The sequence below is a fragment of the Argopecten irradians genome, chromosome 2 (genome assembly GCF_041381155.1).
Source record: "Argopecten irradians isolate NY chromosome 2, Ai_NY, whole genome shotgun sequence".
NCBI classification, from domain to species: Eukaryota; Metazoa; Mollusca; class Bivalvia; order Pectinida; family Pectinidae; genus Argopecten; species Argopecten irradians.
The window spans coordinates 16,064,401-16,085,203 of record NC_091135.1 but is presented as its reverse complement, the minus strand read 5'-3'; the positions used below and the strand labels follow the sequence as shown (position 1 = coordinate 16,085,203).

At 33.8% G+C, this 20,803-nt stretch overlaps 2 protein-coding genes across 2 annotated transcripts; one reads left to right on the top strand and one right to left on the bottom strand.

Moving 5' to 3' along the window:
* The first annotated feature begins 608 nt into the window (after window positions 1-608).
* LOC138314609 (phospholipase B1, membrane-associated-like) lies at window positions 609-13,333 on the top strand. The gene is made up of 13 exons (XM_069255022.1): window positions 609-997; window positions 2,818-2,927; window positions 3,695-3,773; window positions 5,727-5,785; window positions 8,037-8,104; window positions 8,517-8,560; window positions 9,222-9,330; window positions 10,839-10,971; window positions 11,422-11,579; window positions 11,862-12,033; window positions 12,652-12,753; window positions 13,037-13,105; window positions 13,261-13,333. The coding sequence occupies exons 1-13, from the start codon at window positions 952-954 to the stop codon at window positions 13,300-13,302; spliced, it is 1,191 nt and encodes a 396-aa protein (XP_069111123.1). The 5' UTR covers window positions 609-951; the 3' UTR covers window positions 13,303-13,333.
* A 456-nt stretch (window positions 13,334-13,789) lies between these two features.
* Window positions 13,790-20,803, bottom strand: LOC138314608 (phospholipase B1, membrane-associated-like). Its single transcript, XM_069255021.1, has 10 exons — window positions 20,299-20,803; window positions 20,084-20,151; window positions 19,446-19,489; window positions 18,948-19,056; window positions 17,476-17,608; window positions 16,628-16,785; window positions 16,041-16,218; window positions 15,582-15,677; window positions 14,844-14,918; window positions 13,790-13,880 (listed from the first exon to the last, which is right to left on the bottom strand). The coding sequence occupies exons 1-10, from the start codon at window positions 20,392-20,394 to the stop codon at window positions 13,836-13,838; spliced, it is 1,002 nt and encodes a 333-aa protein (XP_069111122.1). The 5' UTR covers window positions 20,395-20,803; the 3' UTR covers window positions 13,790-13,835.

The following is a 20,803-nucleotide window of genomic DNA, read 5'->3' as shown; positions in this document are numbered from 1 at the left end:
TTGTTATATATATATATATATGTATATAACTGTTCCCGCGGGACAAATTGCTTTGGAGGCGATTCGGCAGGGAATAACATTGCATGTACATCCGAAGCAATATCCAAAATTTTAAACCTGAGATAATTATATAAATGACCGCACATTGTCATTACTATATATCCAAAGAAGATCAACCAACATCAGATTATGCAACTTCATGGTTTTTAATTTTGTATTTGGGAAAAATGATGTTTTGATAGTTAAAAAAAAAACCAAAACACACACACACACACACACAACCAAACAAACAAAAAAACCGGCGAAATTTTAACTAACATTGTACATGTACCCTGACATCGAGCTGATATCACACGTGATAAAAAAACATTTACAGAAACTCTTCAGACTTAACGAACATATTGGGGACATACATGTACTTGATATAGAATACCATAGTAATGTAATTTATTTCTACTACTTTTGTGGATGTGTTTATGTCTCCCATCACCATCCCATTTAAGCCTTTGGCCTTGGCTGTATTAGGACGTTACTTAATCAATCAATCAAACAAACAAACAAACCATTTAAGCCACTGAAATCTAGCAATTATTTCCTCTTCATTTTGGTGAACCTTTTATTTCTAGTCAGAAGGATAATCAAAGACAATAACCAGAAAAAAGTTGCCAATGGGAGTGAATTAATTTCCAACGTCTGTAACTATAGAGCACTATCAGCTAACCCGGAAAAAGTAAAGGAAACAAACAGAAGAGAAAACGAAAGAAACAAGGAAGGAAGATACGAAACAATAGAATTTGGGTCAATGGTTCCTTATCTTGCTGGGATGACCTCCGTTACGACACTTACACCTGCAGAGTTGTCTACAGATCGTGTAGTAGGACACACTGGTATAGATATATGTATAGTACTGTTACCTTGGCCGGAGGAGTGTAGCTTGCTTGACCAACCAACATGTTTCTGCTGTTTCTCGTCATCACAGTTTGCACCAGCGTGGAAGGTATATACACATTGTACACAGATAATTCATCATTTCTTAAAACCATAATTTCAATGTTTGTTTATTCACCCAAAACACATGTAATCTGTTTAAGATGTAAATATGAAAAAAAATACAAATGCTAGACATATCACAGTACTGTAGCAATACACAAGAATTGTCATTAAAATTATGGAATATAAGCCGTACATCGCTAGCATTATTATTTTAATAAATCTTCAGAAGGAATGACTTTTTGATTTTAAGAGATTTGCGTATAGTGATATCAGCTTACTAATCATTCATATACGTGGAGTTCTGCTTACCCGTATTGCACAAAACTGACTCCTGTGACCACGCAATGATACATATTTAAGTGCTCCTAGGTATATTGTCGTTCTTTCTAAATTCAAAGAGTAAAGTCAATCGATCAATCAATTCTTGAATTCCTCAAAGATGAGATTTACAAAACAAAAACAAAAATTCAAAATATTTGACAATGTTTGTATCTTGTATTGCACGTTAATTATTTCATCGGGTAGTTTGGTACTGTAAATACTATTTAAAGTTCATTTTAGAGAATCACTTTTTGTGGTTGTAAAAGTTTCTAGATGTGATTTCCAAAAATTCCGCGTCGTCATTTAAGAAAAGTTCGTATATATATTTTCCTGTGATTGTAGCTAATTATTCTTATAATGCTTCACAATCCATTCCAAGTAATGTTCTTAAAATATGTTCATGTGAAACATCATTTTTATACATCTGTACGTATATATGTTAGGTCAATATGTCGCAAGAAACTTTCTAATAAAATTAAGTATGTCCGCTTTTGTAAAATGGTACTTAGATGTAAAATGGAGAATGAGATCGATAAACAGTTCCTCACCGTTTTTACATACTTCATTTTGTGTTGGAGTATAAGTTAACATTTGGGTTACATATCATGTTGTATGCGTGCTGTGTATTTTCCACAGTATATGAGGTGAATAGTATGTACAGTGTTTATTTTGGAAGTGAAGGAAATCTCTTTCCGCAAGCATTCGTTCCCTTAGTATCATATTTTCATAGTAATCTATCGACGAATCTACTAGTCTTTTCCACACAATTTTGGAGGGAAATTGTGCTGTCTTGACATATCTAATGTGTTTGAAGAGTATAATCGCTTAAAATCTTAATAATATCGGTCATAAATCCAGTTTGTACAGTTAAGTTACCAAGATACGGGTATAAACGTGACAGAAATATCTGCTTTATTAAAGTTTTTGGCGACAAGGCAATACGCGTATGGAGAAATAAGAGTTTCGTTTTTTCTATCTCTGCACCGATGCGTAGTATTCCGAGCATTGGCTCTGCAATGTCTGAATGAGTACATTTATGGAACATTAATTCTTTTTTTAACAGTTTCATGTTTGAATATATTTAGTCTTTGACTATCTTTCCGAATTTGGTTGTTCCAAAATGTTCCCTATAGTACACTGAACAAACTTACTTTCTTGTATAGTCCGGCACAAATTCTTGACCAAACCTTGTCATTAGATTGAATGATTTCCGTCCTTTTTGGCACCATTTGTTATTGCATTTCTGACCTTAACATCACTATTTTATCAGCATTCTAACATTTTTGCACGATTTTGTATAGTTATGCTGGCTGTGTCTAGGCTCCAATTGAAGTTTGGGTTGGTATTTGGTTTTCCAAAAATTAGAATGGCGCTCTAGCTTCCATTTTCTTTCATTGTTCCCATTGCTATTTAGGTTATTGTCATTTCTTCAAAGAAAGATTTTATTGCGAATACTACAGTGCATGATTTAAACATACATAGGGGTATGCTGTTTGTTTGAAGGTAAGGCACCGTGGTATCAACGGTATGAAAAGTTCTTTACCGAGGTGCTGCCAAACAATGCCACTCTGACAGCCCTGTGGGAAGAGCATATGGCCACGTATAGACGCCAGGTATGGAACAAAAATGTCATCTTACCGGAGTTGTGATAGACAAGCTCGATTTTGTGAAGATCATTGCTCCCACTTTTCATGTCATTATTTTAATCTAGGGGTTTTTATAATAAAAATAAGTCGCCTTTCATTTTTTCAAAAGCACCCTTTTCAATTCTGCATGGAACATTCAGATAATATTACATATACGTTGTATTAAGACAGGAAAAACTACAGTAGAAAGAAACCAATGGTACTGTGCGAACATCATATGAGCGTCTCCCTCCAGTGACGCTAGTGTAACCGCATTTACCACCGTTTATACAAGTACATTTTATAGATAGTACTTTTGAATAGATAGTATTTTTTTGTTCATAATTTAATACATGTATAATGGTTTTTGAAAAGCTTGTGTTAATTGCTTAGATATCAGCGGCAGTAATTGTTCTGGATGTGCTGGTCAATTGACAATTTGACAATAATTCTTAATTGCAATTTCTGCTATATATATATTATTCTACTACAGATCTGTTAAAATACCCTAAATTTCATCAGCAGCCGGTATACAAAGGATTTTGTACAAGGCAATTTTGTATTGCATTATTGCGACAGAGCATGCAACACACAAATAAATGTCCACTATAATATGTTTATAATATGTATGGATAATTGACTGTGCTTACAAGGTACAGGTTTTCAGGTTTTTTCCTTTTCATAAAAATATAACTTTCTCAATTTCATATTTTGGTGAGAAATACAACTTTTACCATTTCACATTTCGATTTCAGACAAGAGAGATATCTTTTTCCATTCCACATTTTGACTGCCATATTACCCAAGCACACAGCGGACAAGACGCCACTTCGGGTAAGTGTGTGACAGGACTTGCAAAGACAAGTGGTTAAAAAGCAACAAAAAAAAAACGTATTGGTCCTGAAGAAACTTTGAACTGACAGACAAAAGCAATACCAACGTCATTGTCAATATCAGGATACATTCGTTTATAAGTGTGCAGAAATGAAGCGAATGAACGGAAGACAGACAAGTATTTTACAAAGACATCATAAACACGTAACGCAATAATGAACACGTCTATCTTAAAACGGTATTAAGAGGTCTAGATATGTAAGTGACAAGAAAAAACACGTTTTTTTGCTGGATTACATATGGAATGACTGAGGTTTAATTGGCGTCATGTTAAGGATGTACACCTCTGAGAAGTCAAAATTTTCTTGTATTAAACTTTTTTTCTCATATGGATTTTTGGAAAAAGGAGTTTGTACCATAAAAGAAAATGGAAGAAAAAACATATGTCCGTGTGCTCGTTTTTGAGCTTTTGTCACTCAAAGACACCCAGTTGACAAAATATTGGATTTTATGGGAATTTTGCCATTTTGGCCATATAAGTTAGAGATTAAAGCCATAATTTCTTAATGAGGTGTTTGATATGTATGAATGTTTGTAGAATTCATTTTCTAGTAGTCTTCTTTAAAAATATACCAGTTTTGATCAATTAGACTAATATTTTTTCTCAGAATAACAACATATGCTACCCCTACCCCTTAATTTTGTGCAACAAAATGCACCATTTTCAGCCATTTTTGCCAAATTTAACCCTTTATAGAAAAAGTTCTGGTATTAAACTTTTGTTATTATTTTGCATATCAATAGGGAAACGGTTGTTCTTTCTAAATCAGGAAGAAAAATTGGGGGTCCGTGTGCTTACTTTTTTGCCCCATTTGAATTTTTGTTATTTTTCAGTATTTTAGAGTAAAAAATAAAAGTGCCCAGATTACCATTAAATGTAAAAATAAAGTCACAAAAGTGTATTGTTTCACATATTAATGCTCAATATTTTAATTACTACGAACCTAGTAACGATTTGCAGCAAATTTTAGCTAAATACAGCTAAAAATGCTGGCGCAGTAATGATTTAAGTAAAAACAATTTCAGTAAAAAATGTTAAAACTGTGGCTCTACTTGAAGCGAAAAAAGACACAATTTCAAAATGGCCGCCAAATGGGTCATTTCTTAAAATCCCCGTTTAAAAAAATCTACTAAAAATAGAAATGTAATTTTTTGACAAAATTTGCATCTGGCAACTTGCTACAGATACTGATAAATTATATTTGAAAATCTCATAACTTCTTTGATCTATGTTGAAACGAGACTTCAATGGGACTGAAACCTCAGAAGAATACATCCTTAAGTTAAGACACACTGAAAATGTTGAGCATTTAAATTTGCCACACGATGGTCAACGCATGTCTTCAATAGAACGCCCATTTTAAATGGAATCATATTACAATACCACGAGAACTTTGATTTCTTAACTATTCATCATTAATTTTGAGTTACACGCAAATGGTCAGCAAAATATTTGCAACAGACAGACAACAGTCATCACCTAAGTAATTAAAAGTGGTAGTTTCTGCTCCTGCTTAGCGCTCAGCAAACAGGTATTGGGACGACTGGTTCGCCCGTTGTCAGTATAATGTCACCGGGATGGGGTTTGTTGCTTTTTGTCTTCGGCGGCATGCTTCAGTGATATAGCACTATAAAAAGGGCAACAGTTCCACTATACAAGAAGACACAACACGAACATACCGCAGTCTCCCAAAACATGCACCTCGCACTTCACACACGCTACACACTGCATACATGGGAGGCCGTCCTTAAATGACCCTGGCTGTTAATAGGACGTTAAAATAACCAACCAACCAAACAAACAAACAATCAAAAGGTCTTTGTTTTCTGAGTAGACTATACTCTCAATTAAACCATGTACTATGAGTTTATTCTTATTAATTCTACTTGCAGTCCACATGTTACATCCTGGTGACGTCAAAATCGTGGCGGCCATGGGCGATTCCCTGACTGTGAGTATTAGTCTGTGTGGTCAAACGTTACATAAGACGGTGTAAGGTTTGGGAAAACAATTTGTTTTTGTTATGCAACAGACTTTGATAAGATGTGAATAAGGTAAGTACGATCTCAGATGTTATATTTAAGACATTATATAACAAGAAGTAAAGTAACATATGTTACTGAGAAATAACCTTTTGGGATCAATTGGTTGAACTTGGGTTTATGAAATAAAATTCTATCACACCGATTGCCATTTAGACATATTTAGTTGTTGGCTTCAAGGTGAAAATACGGCAAAGCTATTCAGCCATTGGCTAAGAGGGTCCCGCATGCAACCCCTCCCAAAACCCCCGAACCAATATTTTTTCTGAACTCTTATGACCCACTAATTACAAATCAAAATGTTAATATTGCATAAGTTGGGGTGAACTTCCGGTTGTGACGTCATCAAGATGGTCGACATCTCAAATTTCACTAAAAAGAAGAAAAAAAAAATAGTCATACCATTGACATTTTCAACCGAATTAGACAAATTAGGTATCAAACTGACCACAATAGAACAACAAATACATATCTGGACCAAATGATCCGATATATGTAGTGATTTGTACGCAGGGAATGAACATATCGATCGGATTTAAGCTCAAAAATGGAAATTTTAATGAGCAATTTATTTTCCATAAATATTAAAAATGCCGCCATCACAAATTTCACTAAGACGTGAAAAATAGTCATAACATTGGCATTTTCAACAGAATTAGACAAATGAGGTATGACAATGACCACAATAGAATGACAAACACATATCAGATCCAATATATGTAGTGATTTGTACGCTGGAAATGAAAACATAAGATTTTAAGCTCAAATATGGTATTTTTTAGCAACTTTTTCGTGTTTGGCTTGATGTAGCGAAAATGATTCCAAACAGCAAACTATTATTCCGTATCAGTGATTTGACCTTTTAACCCAATAAAATAAATAGAGATGCAAAAAATAATTATTGTTATAACATTATTAGGTTTACAATATATCACCAGGTGCGTATACCGAATTTGCATATTACAGAGTTATCTCCACTTGTGGTTAGGTATTGATTGTGACGCCATATGTTTGCAAGCGTAACGTCATACATTTCGAAGAAAACGACGTTAATTTTGCTCTAAAAATAATGTTACAATCGATATCTATCCGCAATGAGCTAACTCTGTAATATGCAAAGACTCAATACTGGCCATGTAATTGTTGATTTTCGAACTCCAAACAGCTGATATTACAGTTTCCTGGTATATTATAATTTCCTTAAATAGAACATTGACTATTGACAATTTATAGAGAGAAAAAATGCGTGTAAAATGTACAGAATATCAAGGTGGGACAAGTCACAGTTTTCTAACTTCAAAATTTCCTAACATAATCCATTTTCATTTTCACTGTTTCGGGCTGCATGTACAAGCTACATGTACCAGACATGCCGAGTGGATAAAGCAGTGAGGGGAGAAAGCACGCACAATGTTGATGATTATCATTGAGAACCATATTAACGGAAATGCAGGCTCACCTAAGTTTTAATTTGATACCTTCTATTGAGATACTAGTCTACAAAATTTCGAACATGAACATATATTATGTAAGGAAATTTTGAAGTCCCACTTAGATATTCAGTCAACTTTAAATTTAAATTTGTTCAGATAAAAAAATCGCAAATAGTCAATGTTTTATTCAGAAAATCTTAAGACACCAGGAAATTGTAGGGTCAGCGGTTTAAAAAAATAGTAATCATATGCCCAGTGTACGCATCCGGTGATGTTTTGTAAACCTAATTATGGTATAACAATAATTATCTTTTTCATATCTATATTTTTATTGTTGTTTTTACTGATTGATAAGATGTCAAATAACTGATTACGAATAACAGTTTGTTGATGGGAAACATTTTTGCTTCGTCAAGCCAAATATGGAAAATAATTTATTGTGGTCATTTTGATACCTTATTTGTCTACTTCGGTTGAAAAATGTCAATGTTATGACTATTTTTCACTTTTTAGTGAAATCCGTCTTGATGACGTCATAATCGGAAGTTCATCCCAACTTATGCTATGTTAATATTTTGATTTGTGATCAATGGTTCATAAGGGTTTAGGAAAAAAAATTGTTCGGAGGTTTGGGAGGGGGGTTAATGTGGGATCCTCCAAGCTCATGGCCTACAATGTATATGGGAATAATCCCTTACTAATTTACAATGTATTTTTATATTGATAGGCTGGTAACGGTATTCTAGCATCGAATGTGATCGGTGACCTGCTGGAATATAGAGGCCACTCATGGAGGTTGGTGCCAGTAACACTTTATCATAGAAGATGTAGTATGCATTCTTTTTATTAAAATGCTCCATATTTCAAGTTTTTCAAAACAAGTTTCAGTGACACAGAATTTCAGATTGGAGGTAAATATGAAGATGGTAAATGATTTGCTTTAGTCTCGGATTGGATGTTCATGAATTACCCCTCGGGTTGTGATTTTGTTGTCGCACCATCTAGGTAGGGACAGATTCTATTAGTCTACAGTTGTATGTGTAAAATATTAATGTCATTGTTGATCAGTTAGAAAAAGACTGTTGCAGAAAGGTCTAAGCATATTGTTGACACAGGCAAAATGTCCCCTGTATAGAATCTTATATAAACTTTATGGATCGTGTCGAGTTTACTGCTTTAGAACAATGCTTGAATCATATTATTGCAGCATTGGTGGAGATGGTTCTCTAGAGGAGGTTCTCACCTTCCCAAGTATGTAGATTAGTAATCCTTATTACGAAAACGAGTCCAGATCACGTAAATATACATCTACACATTGGCACACAAGAGTAACACAAAGATAAATATAAATAAGAAAGGCCAACCTAAAGTAGGGTGACTAGAATTTATTAATATGTATATTCAACATAAAAGACATTATAACAAAAAATACATGGTAGAAACACAAAATGATGCCTTTTACCAAGAAGGTCGTTTAATGCTCAATACCAATACCAAAAAATTAAACTACAAAAGAAAGATTCTCTTCTACCGTTTGTAAAATCTGATTTATGAGACCGAGTTCATAATTTCTAAAAAAAATGCTGTTATCATAATTTGAATTGATTGGAATATTATATACCTGGGCCCAGTTGTTCAAAAGGTGATTAGACTACTCACAATTTATCGACACATCTCAATTAAGATAGAATAATAGAATATTATCTTTACAAAACAATCCTAAGAACTGCGTTATTTTAATGATATAATCACAGGGTTTGCAGCCAATGCACATTTCTCTAAACATTAGTAGATAAGCAAATTATCTGTTTTGAAGAAAATATCGCAGTTTTAGGGATTTCCTTTAAGAATGTCACGATATTAAATGCAGTATAGTGTTTGAATATTGGAATGGTTCTGGTATGTTATAAAGATATTCTGAAGAAGTTCGGTGGGTATCTGTACGGCTTCTCTGAAGGAATTGCCAAGAGGAACCTAACAGGGGCTAACCTGAACGTGGCCAACCCAGGGGATGTCGCTGCGTATGTATAACACCTTCTTGATACCTTTATAAGACAATGACCTAATCAGGTCAGTTTGATGATGTTAATGTGATATAATTCTTCTCATGGTTCTGTTACCGTTCACTATTATTTCTACATAAAGTAAGAATAAGAATCATGAAACTAATTTTCAAAAGTGTTACTTTTACACAACCATGCCGTTTTTTTGTTACTTTTACACAACCATACCTTTTTATTGTTACTTTTACACAACCATGCCATTTTATTGTTACTTTTACACAACCATGCCGTTTTATTGTTACTTTTACACAACCATGCCTTTTTATTGTTACTTTTACACAACCATGCCGTTTTATTGTTACTTTTACACAACCATGCCGTTTTATTGTTACTTTTACACAACCATGCCTTTTTATTGTTACTTTTACACAACCATGCCTTTTTATTGTTACTTTTACACAACCATGCCTTTTTATTGTTACTTTTACACAACCATGCCTTTTTATTGTTACTTTTACACAACCATGCCGTTTTATTGTTACTTTTACACAACCATACCGTTTTATTGTTACTTTTACACAACCATACCGTTTTATTGTTACTTTTACACAACCATGCCTTTTTATTGTTACTTTTACACAACCATGCCATTTTATTGTTACTTTTACACAACCATGCCTTTTTATTGTTACTTTTACACAACCATGCCGTTTTTTTGTTACTTTTACACAACCATACCGTTTTTTTGTTACTTTTACACAACCATGCCATTTTATCGTTACTTTTAGACAACCATGCCTTTTTATTGTTACTTTTACACAACCATGCCGTTTTATTGTTACTTTTACACAACCATGCCTTTTTATTGTTACTTTTACACAACCATGCCTTTTTATTGTTACTTTTACACAACCATGCCTTTTTATTGTTACTTTTACACAACCATGCCTTTTTATTGTTACTTTTACACAACCATGCCTTTTTATTGTTACTTTTACACAACCATGCCTTTTTATTGTTACTTTTACACAACCATGCCTTTTTATTGTTACTTTTACACAACCATGCCGTTTTATTGTTACTTTTACACAACCATGCCGTTTTATTGTTACTTTTACACAACCATGCCGTTTTATTGTTACTTTTACACAACCATGCCTTTTTATTGTTACTTTTACACAACCATGCCTTTTTATTGTTACTTTTACACAACCATGCCTTTTTATTGTTACTTTTACACAACCATGCCGTTTTATTGTTACTTTTACACAACCATGCCGTTTTATTGTTACTTTTACACAACCATGCCGTTTTATTGTTACTTTTACACAACCATGCCGTTTTATTGTTACTTTTACACAATCATGCCGTTTTATTGTTACTTTTACACAATCAAGCCGTTTGTTGCAATAGATGTGCTTAACCTTATCAATAGTCAGTTGAAAAAGAAATGTTCCATTAGAACACAAGAATATGATTATCTTCGAATGTCTTGTGATCTGATCTGCTGCATATAAATGCTTTAGGAACATGCCTGAACAAGCCGATCTGTTGGTCGCCCGGATGACGAATAATCCCAATGTGCGCATATCTGATGACTGGAAGATTGTTACTCTATTTATTGGCGGGAACGATCTTTGTGACTACTGCTCTAACCCGGTAACACGCTAAATAGACTTATACATCTTGCATGCTGGTTTATTTATCAATATAGCATGCATATAGAATTCAAATCCTTACACAACGGAAATACATGTATGTAGATAATAGCTCTAATACGGGAGTTTCGAGATCTCAAAACGACGTGGGTAAAGTACAAATTACCGTCGATTAGTCCCACTTTCCAGTGATTATGATGTCACAATATTCACATGAAGTGATGACGTCATAATTACCGGAAGATGGGACTAATCGACGGTAAATTGTACTTTACTCACGTCGTTTTGGGATCTCGAAACCGCCGTATTCAGTGTACCAGAAAGTCGCACGAGACTAATGTAGTACTAACGTGCAGTAACTATCTAGTAACTAAAGGTATCTGTGTCTGTCTGATTACGATTTGTATATTTTGTCTATTTCCCCTAAAAACATCAATGTTACTCTTTAAAGCACCAGTACAGTCCAGAGAACTATGTGAATCACATTCGGGACGCTCTTGACATCCTTAAAGCCAAGCTCCCAAAGACGTTCGTCAATGTCGTCAGTATATTTGACATAGCTCCAATTGCTTCAATGGAAAAAGGCATCATCTGTACCGTAGTACACTCGTAAGTCAATTGCACTATCCTTTTGCTATTTAAACATGTAGTAACATGTTTTTGGGAATTTTACACACGTTCCATTACATTTTGTCGTGTAGAATACATGTATCATGGCTATATCAATTTATTAAAATGGCCAATAAACCAGAATAGTGTGAATTACACAGTCTAGAGAGCGACATATAAGAAATGGGAAAATATAAACAATGAATTAACAGAGACAGTAAGCATTGATTAATCCGTTTACACTTACATTAAAAAGAGATGATTTCCGTTTTATGTTTTTAGATATGTCTGCGAGTGTGGTCAGGATCCGACCAATGGTCCTATGTTGAGACAGGTTACGCATGCGTATCAGAGAGGTGTTGAAGATCTTATAAACAGTGGACGTTATGATACTAGTGACGATTTCACAGTTGTCGTCCAGCCATTTTATAAACACACAGAACCACCGAAACTGGTAAGTGTTGATGCTTTAATTTCCATATGTAGCGACCGAAAACCACGGTTTTAACATCAGTCAAAATGACATACAATGTAGAGTAACTTGTAAATATCACCACAGCAAACAAACAGTCACAACATAATTAGTATTTCAAAGCCACATTTTTTAGTTTAAACTGAAACATTGCCATAGAAACTGACACAAGTAAATGATGATACCGCACAGTAACACATCTCCGACAAAATTATGATAGTGTTTTCGGTAAATGAATGCCATTACAAAGTCAATCATCACCCAAAAAGTGATTGATTTGAAATCACAGTCATACTTTTACACAAAAAGCTTCAAATACACAGAACCACAACTACTTTGATTTACAAAAACTGATTAAACAAAAGAGTAGACAATGTGATGATATTTTACATAAACATTAAAGACAATGTTACCAAGCATATCTGCTTCGATGGTTCATTGCAATACATATTCTTTTTGCATTAAAGATAGATACAGTTTCACTAAGCTTATGACATGGCGCATTCTTAATGATATATTTATATAATTTTTAAGCAATACGTCTTGAATTGAATTAACGACTTGAACAATAAGCAAATTAAATGTTCTGTCTTACTACAGGACTCCACGGGTAAGATCGATATGTCTTACTTCAGTCCGGACTGTTTTCATTTTAACCACAAGGGACACTTCGCTTCAGCCATCTCGCTCTGGAACAACATGGTAGGTAATCTAAACCCATTTAAATTATAAATTATAATTTCCAGTTGCCATTAATTAATAGGCGAAATGAATAGCTTTTGATAGGTTATGGTTTTCCTGGATACAGATTTGGAATTCCACTTGTGTAGATAATGTATGTAAATGAGGCATCTGTGTAATTCTACTAGCTAGACGGTTTTTCAAAATTGAATTTTTATTTATTATTTATAAACTCCTTTTGTAAAATTTTAAAATAATTATAAACTAATAACTAATGTATTGCTATTATTTTTGTTAATCACAGTTGGAAGCTCCCGCTGTAAAGCAACAGGAATGGTACCTGAACCAGCCTTTCCATTGTCCTGCCATTCAGGCAAGTAACATACCTGTATCTTAAGCAACAGATTATTCAAACAGTTTGGCACTCATAGAATATATTACATGAATTCAAATTTCTTAGTTTGCAGTATATTTTGTTTTGTTTTGTAGTTTTCCTTTAACAATTCTCTGAACATTTTTCTATTTCAGACTTATAACCCAACTGGATTCTTCACAACATACAAGAACTGATTATGTACAAAGTTTTCCTAAGAATAAAAAATGCTTCAAATATAAACTGTCTTGTTATCAATAACATACATGGTCATGGTATATACAGGCAGCATGTTACATGTATGCCACACACAAGCATAGTATTGCTCGTCATTTTTCGCAGGAATGATATTTAAGTGGATTCGTGGAACACTGATCTCAGAATTTCCGCTAGAAAAATATCAAATGATAAGTTCTGAGAGATTTAATTTTTCACATTTTGAGTGAAATGTTTGACCGGCGAAAATAGTCAGCTGTTCGTACGTTATACATGTTCATCGTCTGACTAGTTTGCTTAGCAATAGGAGTAAGCGGATTGAATGTGAATACGTAATACACGTCACACGCCATTATATGAAATTAATCTAGAAAAAGGTATTAAATCAGAGACGAGCATTGACGTGGATACATCGTAGTTGGTTTTCAACTGATTACCAAATGACCAATATGAAACAAAACTACGAAAATGAGAAAACGTTTTATTGAAGAATGTATGACAATTGTTACGGTATTTATGAATTCTGGCTTGTGGCGAAAAACGGTCCGGAATTGATGCCCTGAGAAAGAAAATGGGATATCATTACGAGTTTAATCTGACTTATGATATTTTTCAAAGAATCTTGGAATTATCTTGACATTAACAGATAACCTTACATAAGTGGTTAAGTAACATGAAGTTATGTAATCCTCCAGACTCGTGATATATCACAATAATGCGTTTACAAAATTTTATGTTTCTATAGGACACGTACATTAATATTATCAATGGGAATATTGACGAAAAAACATGACATTTAATTCTATATAAGAGAGGTAAAACCCCACGTTTAAAAAACGTTTATCAACTTTAAAAAACGGCATTACTTATGATTTCTTCCCAAACAATTCTGGGAACTAAAAGTGTGGTTTTGTACATTTTTCTGGTTGCAACATTTTTTGCGTTAACAGTACACTATCATAATAAAATTAACTGCGGTGTAAAGAATGGAAACCTCGACATATTAGTTGGATAGCCAAGCATATTACCAAAATATTTTAAAATCGCACATGGCGATGTAAAATTTGATGTAGTTTTGTAAATGTCAGATGCGTTATGCTATCATCATCCTCGACACTCGAGGGGTTCCAATTACTTAGGATGTAGATATCGTAAGTGATCGGAACCCCTGGAGTATCGATGGTGTGCTAAAGTATGCTAATAATTTAATTCTATCCAAGTTTGACTTATGAATGCTCTAAAATTTGTTTCCCCATATACACTTAAGTAAACTGAACCGTTGCACAGAAGAAATTCTGAGATCCTAGGGTCATGAAGTGCGCAATATTTGAAAGGACTTTAAGACCCCCAATCTATAAGTGCTTGATTCCATCACATCGGTATGTTAAGAAGATTTCTGAAATTGCTTACGGACACTCGAACCACTTCTTCTAAATTCTATCTTATGACTATATTTGCCTGATGTTAAAATTCCACACATTAATATTAGACCAGGTTTATATTCCCAATTTTGCTACATTACCAGAAGTTGCATTCCTGGGCAGTAAAATGGTTCATTGAGATGCCATTCCTGTTTCTTCTGAGGGTAGCTCTCGACCTGTAACAAGTCATATGTTGTAAACACATTTATTCAAATCGGGAGAGAAAGTTTATATGCGTTTTAAGGACAATCTAAAATACCGGGTACCAAATATTAAAGAGCGCTCTCTAATAAATACGTTAATATATAGATAAAACTTAAATTCGAATGGCGTCATCAAATATGACTTTAACAGATTTGTATTCATCACCCGACTATAAAACTAAACTATGAGTTGTTGCCTAACGATATGCATTAACATACAGCTAATTATATTCTGTTCTCTTACTAACCCATTATAAATGTGATTTATATTAATCAAAGTGATACAATGTTGACTATGACTATAAATCAAGCTTACATATTTATGATATTTTAATACTGAATCAACCGGGGATTGTAAGCCTTAAATATATTATTTTTAGAAAACATTGTAGGTACTATTTAATTTATATAAAGAAAATGAGGTAATAAATATATTAAGATATAAATAGTCTGCACTTGTGGATACTTATGTCATATAACATCTCATAAGTTACATGATTTATACATAAATATTTGTTGCGTTATTTATATAATAATCCTTTTTGTAACGAGTTTTAAAGACATTTGTTTCAAGAATAAAGTGATAAAAAAAGTTTCGTCACTTGTTTCTCTATGACTACAAGTAAGATATCTGACCATATTATTCCACAAAGAAAGTGCGGAAGCACCATGGCCTTTGGCGTTGAAGTGGAAACAGTCGGGCGAGAAATAGGACAGATCAATCTTCTCCGTCTGAAACATACAGAACATCACAATAATACACTATGTGTACATGTACGTCATCAAACAACAAACGTATCTTAGCAACGACGTCATCACACATACCATAATTTTGGATGGCAGCATGTCATCAATCACTAGCCCAAATAAATATATTCATATTTAATCTAACATTACTATCACCTTACTATTAGGTAATGTACTATAATGTGCACATTACTCAAAGAAAATATTCCAAAACATATCAAAAACTAATGTAAGAGACTAATAGTATATTAATTGCTACATTAAAACAAGTAGTGATGCGTATTCTCGGGATTTATACGTACACCCACGGGGGTGGTGTAAATTGGTACGGAAGATAGTTTTACGTACCCCCGGGGTTTTTGGTGGCACAGTGTTACTGAAGAAAGGTTGTATGACTGCAGTAAAGTCGTCTCTTGTGTCGTATCTCCCGCTACCTATCAGTTCCATGGTCGCCATTTGGTAGTCTACGGTGGCATCATACAACATGTTCGCGTTATTCTTATCCTTACCACAGGCACAGACGAGACTGAAATACGGAGACCATCAATAAAGACAAGTACGACGACAGTAGCCTGTAATATAGGTTTAGTTTCTTTCATCATAGGGCGAGAATTTTCAGGAAAAGTCTTATAATTCAACTGAAATTGGGTTTTTAAGTGTTTGAAAATGGCTGCCAGGGACGTCACATTGGTATTTCGCGATGGCCCAGTGGCCAAAAAGATTTATTTTGGCCTAAACTTTATAAGTTTCATGCTTTTATCAAAATGTGCACGATTTATGCACTAATCTGCTCCTTTAGATTCCTTACTATTTTGTGGAAAATCCTACGTGTTTGTTGGAATATTGTTCACGTATGAATTAAAATATCGTAATAAAATCTGCAGAAAAAAACATTTTATCATCACCGAAATGCTCATGTAAAATTACCAACTTACTCGTGGGCAAGGTTGCAGAAGAAACCACCTTCCATAGCGGCAATCGGTGCGATATCGAAAATGAGCACAACATTAACAAATGTGCGCACGAGCTCGGTATGGAGGATGTCTAGTGCCTGAGCAATATGGTTGGCATAGTTGTCAGCACTAAACTTAACCTGTTAAAATTATAAAATGCTATAAACGACAAAGTTGATGTCGAATTAATAAAACAAAATCGTAATTTTGTGTTCTTATGAAATACCCCTGCAGCAGATGTAAAAAGAAAAGGCAATTGCTATTAATCCGTGATGTGTCATGTATGAGAGCCCAAAAACAATCGTCATATCAGAATTACAAATTCAATTCCACTAATTATGTAATAGAATAACCTGCCATTGTTAAAAAGCATACATTTTTTGACTAGAACAACAACACCAAATTCTGCAAAACATATATATACTAACACAGAAAATAGGAGGAAATAAGGCTCCCCCTAATTATGTTTTCCAGAAACAGACTCATCTTTTCTTTCTATGTCAAATCTAGGTTTAGTTAAAATCTGAGAAATTGAAATAAACATCGGAAATATTTCGTCATAAAATGACAATATTGACCTTGAAACTTTCGTAAAGTCTTCATAATAATAATTTGTAGATCCTAAAACTGATGTTATAGTCAGCTTCGTATGAAAGCAATGTCTAATCCTACAACAGAGAATTAGGATTCTCATTTGTCTTGCTATAGTCAAGTCATATTTTAGATACTTAGTAAAAATATCTATACATAACTCTAATCGTTTTGATGTTTTTTAAACCCAATTTCATCAGGACATATTTTGAAGTGAAACTGCTAATACATCAACATACAGTGTCAGTACAGTAATCACACAAGTCATTTCCACCAATAAACAATGTGACAAGCTTCCAGTCGGATGCAGCGTTGATGTAGGGATCGCCGCGGATTCTGTCCACTAACATCCTGGCCTGATTCGGTAGGTCTCTGAATTGAAACAGATGTTATCGTAACCGTATATCGAATGCGAATTCAATGCAATGTTCTGAAGTTGAGATTTACACCAGCGGACAATATGATGCATATCAAATAAAACATTCAATACATCACGTCGTAAATACCTCCAATACTTAAATAACTGAGCGAAATTCTGTTTCACACCAGCGAACAATCCTTAAACAAATATGAGACGCACGAGTGTTGCCACTCAGATCTGATAAAGAATGTATGAATGTATTGGCCCTTTGCACACATTCAGCTCAGCCCAGACGTATGTGATCATGTGGTTTTATATATTAATTGACAAAAGATCTTAGTATAATATTTTTCATTAATTTGAACTTTAAATCTATGAAAAATGTTTGATTCCAAATTAAATTACAATTGTGTTTGTATATAAATCAATGCAGAATATTTTTAAAGTTTTAGTCATTTTGACCCCGTCTTACCACGACCCATAGGCCCCTCGGGATCATACAGGACCAATTTTCATATTAAATCATCATCGTCATCAACATCATGCATGTTAAAATGAAATATAAATAATTCTAACTAAGTTCGACTCATTTTCTATTGAAATTGAACAAATGATGTTCACAAATAAGTATATTAAATCTGATCCGTTTGGTCAAGAATTTCACAAGTTTTGTCAAAATGGCTAAAAATCTTTCGATCTATAAGAGTGTTCGATTCTACAACGTCTGTGAGTTGAGGAGACGATTTTGTAAACATTTTTTTTTTCATTTTGACCCCTTTTGGTCCCGTCTCTATGGCCTATGGTGTCAGCCAGGATATTTTTGGCAATGATATTAACATAAACTTTCGGATTCATAATACAAACCCAGTTCCTTCCCACAAGCTTATGCCTCAGAAGGTTTGTGCAGACTTTCATTGAGTTTGCTGGAGTAGTTTTGGAGAAGAAGTCGAAAATGTAAATTGTTTACGGACACACGACGGACGACGCACGACGACAGACAGAGAAATATTAGAATAGGACACTTTAGATTTCGTCTCATGAATCCTAAAATGTTTTTCGGTGAGATAAACAGGTCAGATTCTGGATGATACACGATATATAATGCTTTTATATTATTAAAATATTCCTTATTGTACATATTTGTGTAATGATTTGGTCTTTGTATATCATCCATATGTATAGATTATCCTCTATACACATGAGTACGCCACAATTAGACCATTAACCTATTTCACAATAAGTTGCAAGACAATATATGGATCCTACAGTCTTTCCTTATATAGTTAAGGGTAAGCAACTGATAACTTTTGTTATTTAAATACTAATATTAAGGATGCAAGAAGTACATACGAAGAAACACTTCCCGCAACAGCTACATTCAAGTTTGCACCCGCACTGTTCACGTTTCCGGTCCCAGTTGACCATCCCCGTATATTTGGGCTGTATTGTTTTAAGATATCTAAAATGGAAATTATGATAAATATTATGATAAAATGAAACTGTCTTAGTTCTGATATAAACATACAATGTGAACTTAATACACGATAACTAAATTGTATTTTCCCAAATACTCTCATTCAATTCATAATTATTTTTATATTACTTTCAGATTTCATTTTGAAGCTAGGTTTTTGTTTAGGATCTAAGTTCTAATAATCTGTAGTTCTATGTCATACACAAATATGGTAAACAAAGTACATACCATTTCCTGAGGGCTATATTGCTAAACAATACATCAATTGCTTCGAGTTATCTCCCTATTATTTTTTTAAGAGTCATGTCCCCTATGAATATATAAACATTCACAGAAACAAGTATGCTACTAGTTCTGTGATTTATAATTCTTACTTGGTAAGGTGAGTCTGTCCCTCAGGACCCCTTCGCCTCCGATGCTGAAATCAACGAAAGGGAGTAATGACGAGCTACAACCCTCGCTGGTAAAAGTATTCAGACAGGCGTCGATCTTATCAACAGTTCGCACCACAGTAAACATTCACAGCAGCAATAATTTGTATTTATGAGCAAACATGAAACACATGTATTTTGTATATTTGTCTGGAATAACGAATAACTGTCTTTACTTTGCTTTTTATATCTTAAATTTTCATAATATATGTGTGCTTGGGGTTTGTGGTCACTGTACATAAAAGCGCCACGTGGTTTTGAATAGTTAACATTGACAAGCGAGTAATGTAGCTCATCCCCTTAAATCAAACACTGTTTCATCAACATTTACAATTATATTTATATTACAAACTTTTATAATCTAACGTGTAACTTTAAGCAGTTAAAACTACACTCATTTTTTATCAAAGTTGCTACAATTTTTCGTATGTCATTGGTGTTGAGGGTAATCCAAATATAAAAATCTTTTACATTTGCATGCTAAGCTAGAACAATTTTGGCTGGTATTTTAGAATCGCCGTATAATTAAATGTCGCTATTTGACTTTCAGGTATGTGTAAATCGTTAGTACAACTATTTACCTCCAGGATCTGCCTCTATACTCGGTTAAGTCCCCGAGAATTGTTAATGCATCAATGCCATTACCAGCCTGGAAATAAGTCATTTCTCTTCATTAGAATGCACATGTGGTTTTTAAACAACATTACTTCATCAAAGCAGAGCAATAGATAACATTAACGACAGAAAAGAAATCAAGTTGTATCCAGTATGACGTAGAGCAATGAAGATAACTAACCGTTAACGAGTCTCCCATAGCAGCGACCACTTTAATGTCGGATGGGTGAAGTTCGTGAACTGTAATAAACAAATGTATCCTCGAAATACTCATCATCGATTTTGGGTAAAAAAGAACAATGTCGTTTATTTACTACTCGATATATAGGTTAAATAATCTCTGGTTTGTACAATAAGTATTCAAAAGTAAGCGACGCATTGAAAAGTGAAAATGTGTAGGCAAATTTGCATCATCTAAGACGTTATTCGTATCGTATTAAAACTTGTGTGTCTCTTTATCAATAACTGACGAATTTTCTCATAAAACATTATTCCATGTTCAACATCTAAGTAGCAAAATTGCTTTATTACTCAAACAGTGTATATGGAACGGAATAAAACCAAAACGGTCATTGCCGTTTGAGTACAATCCAGATGGTCTTACTGGAAGCTACTACATGACAAACATTGTAGTTAAATGTCAAACTTTATAGGTTAGAATTTCCACTCAACTCCTGAACAAACCA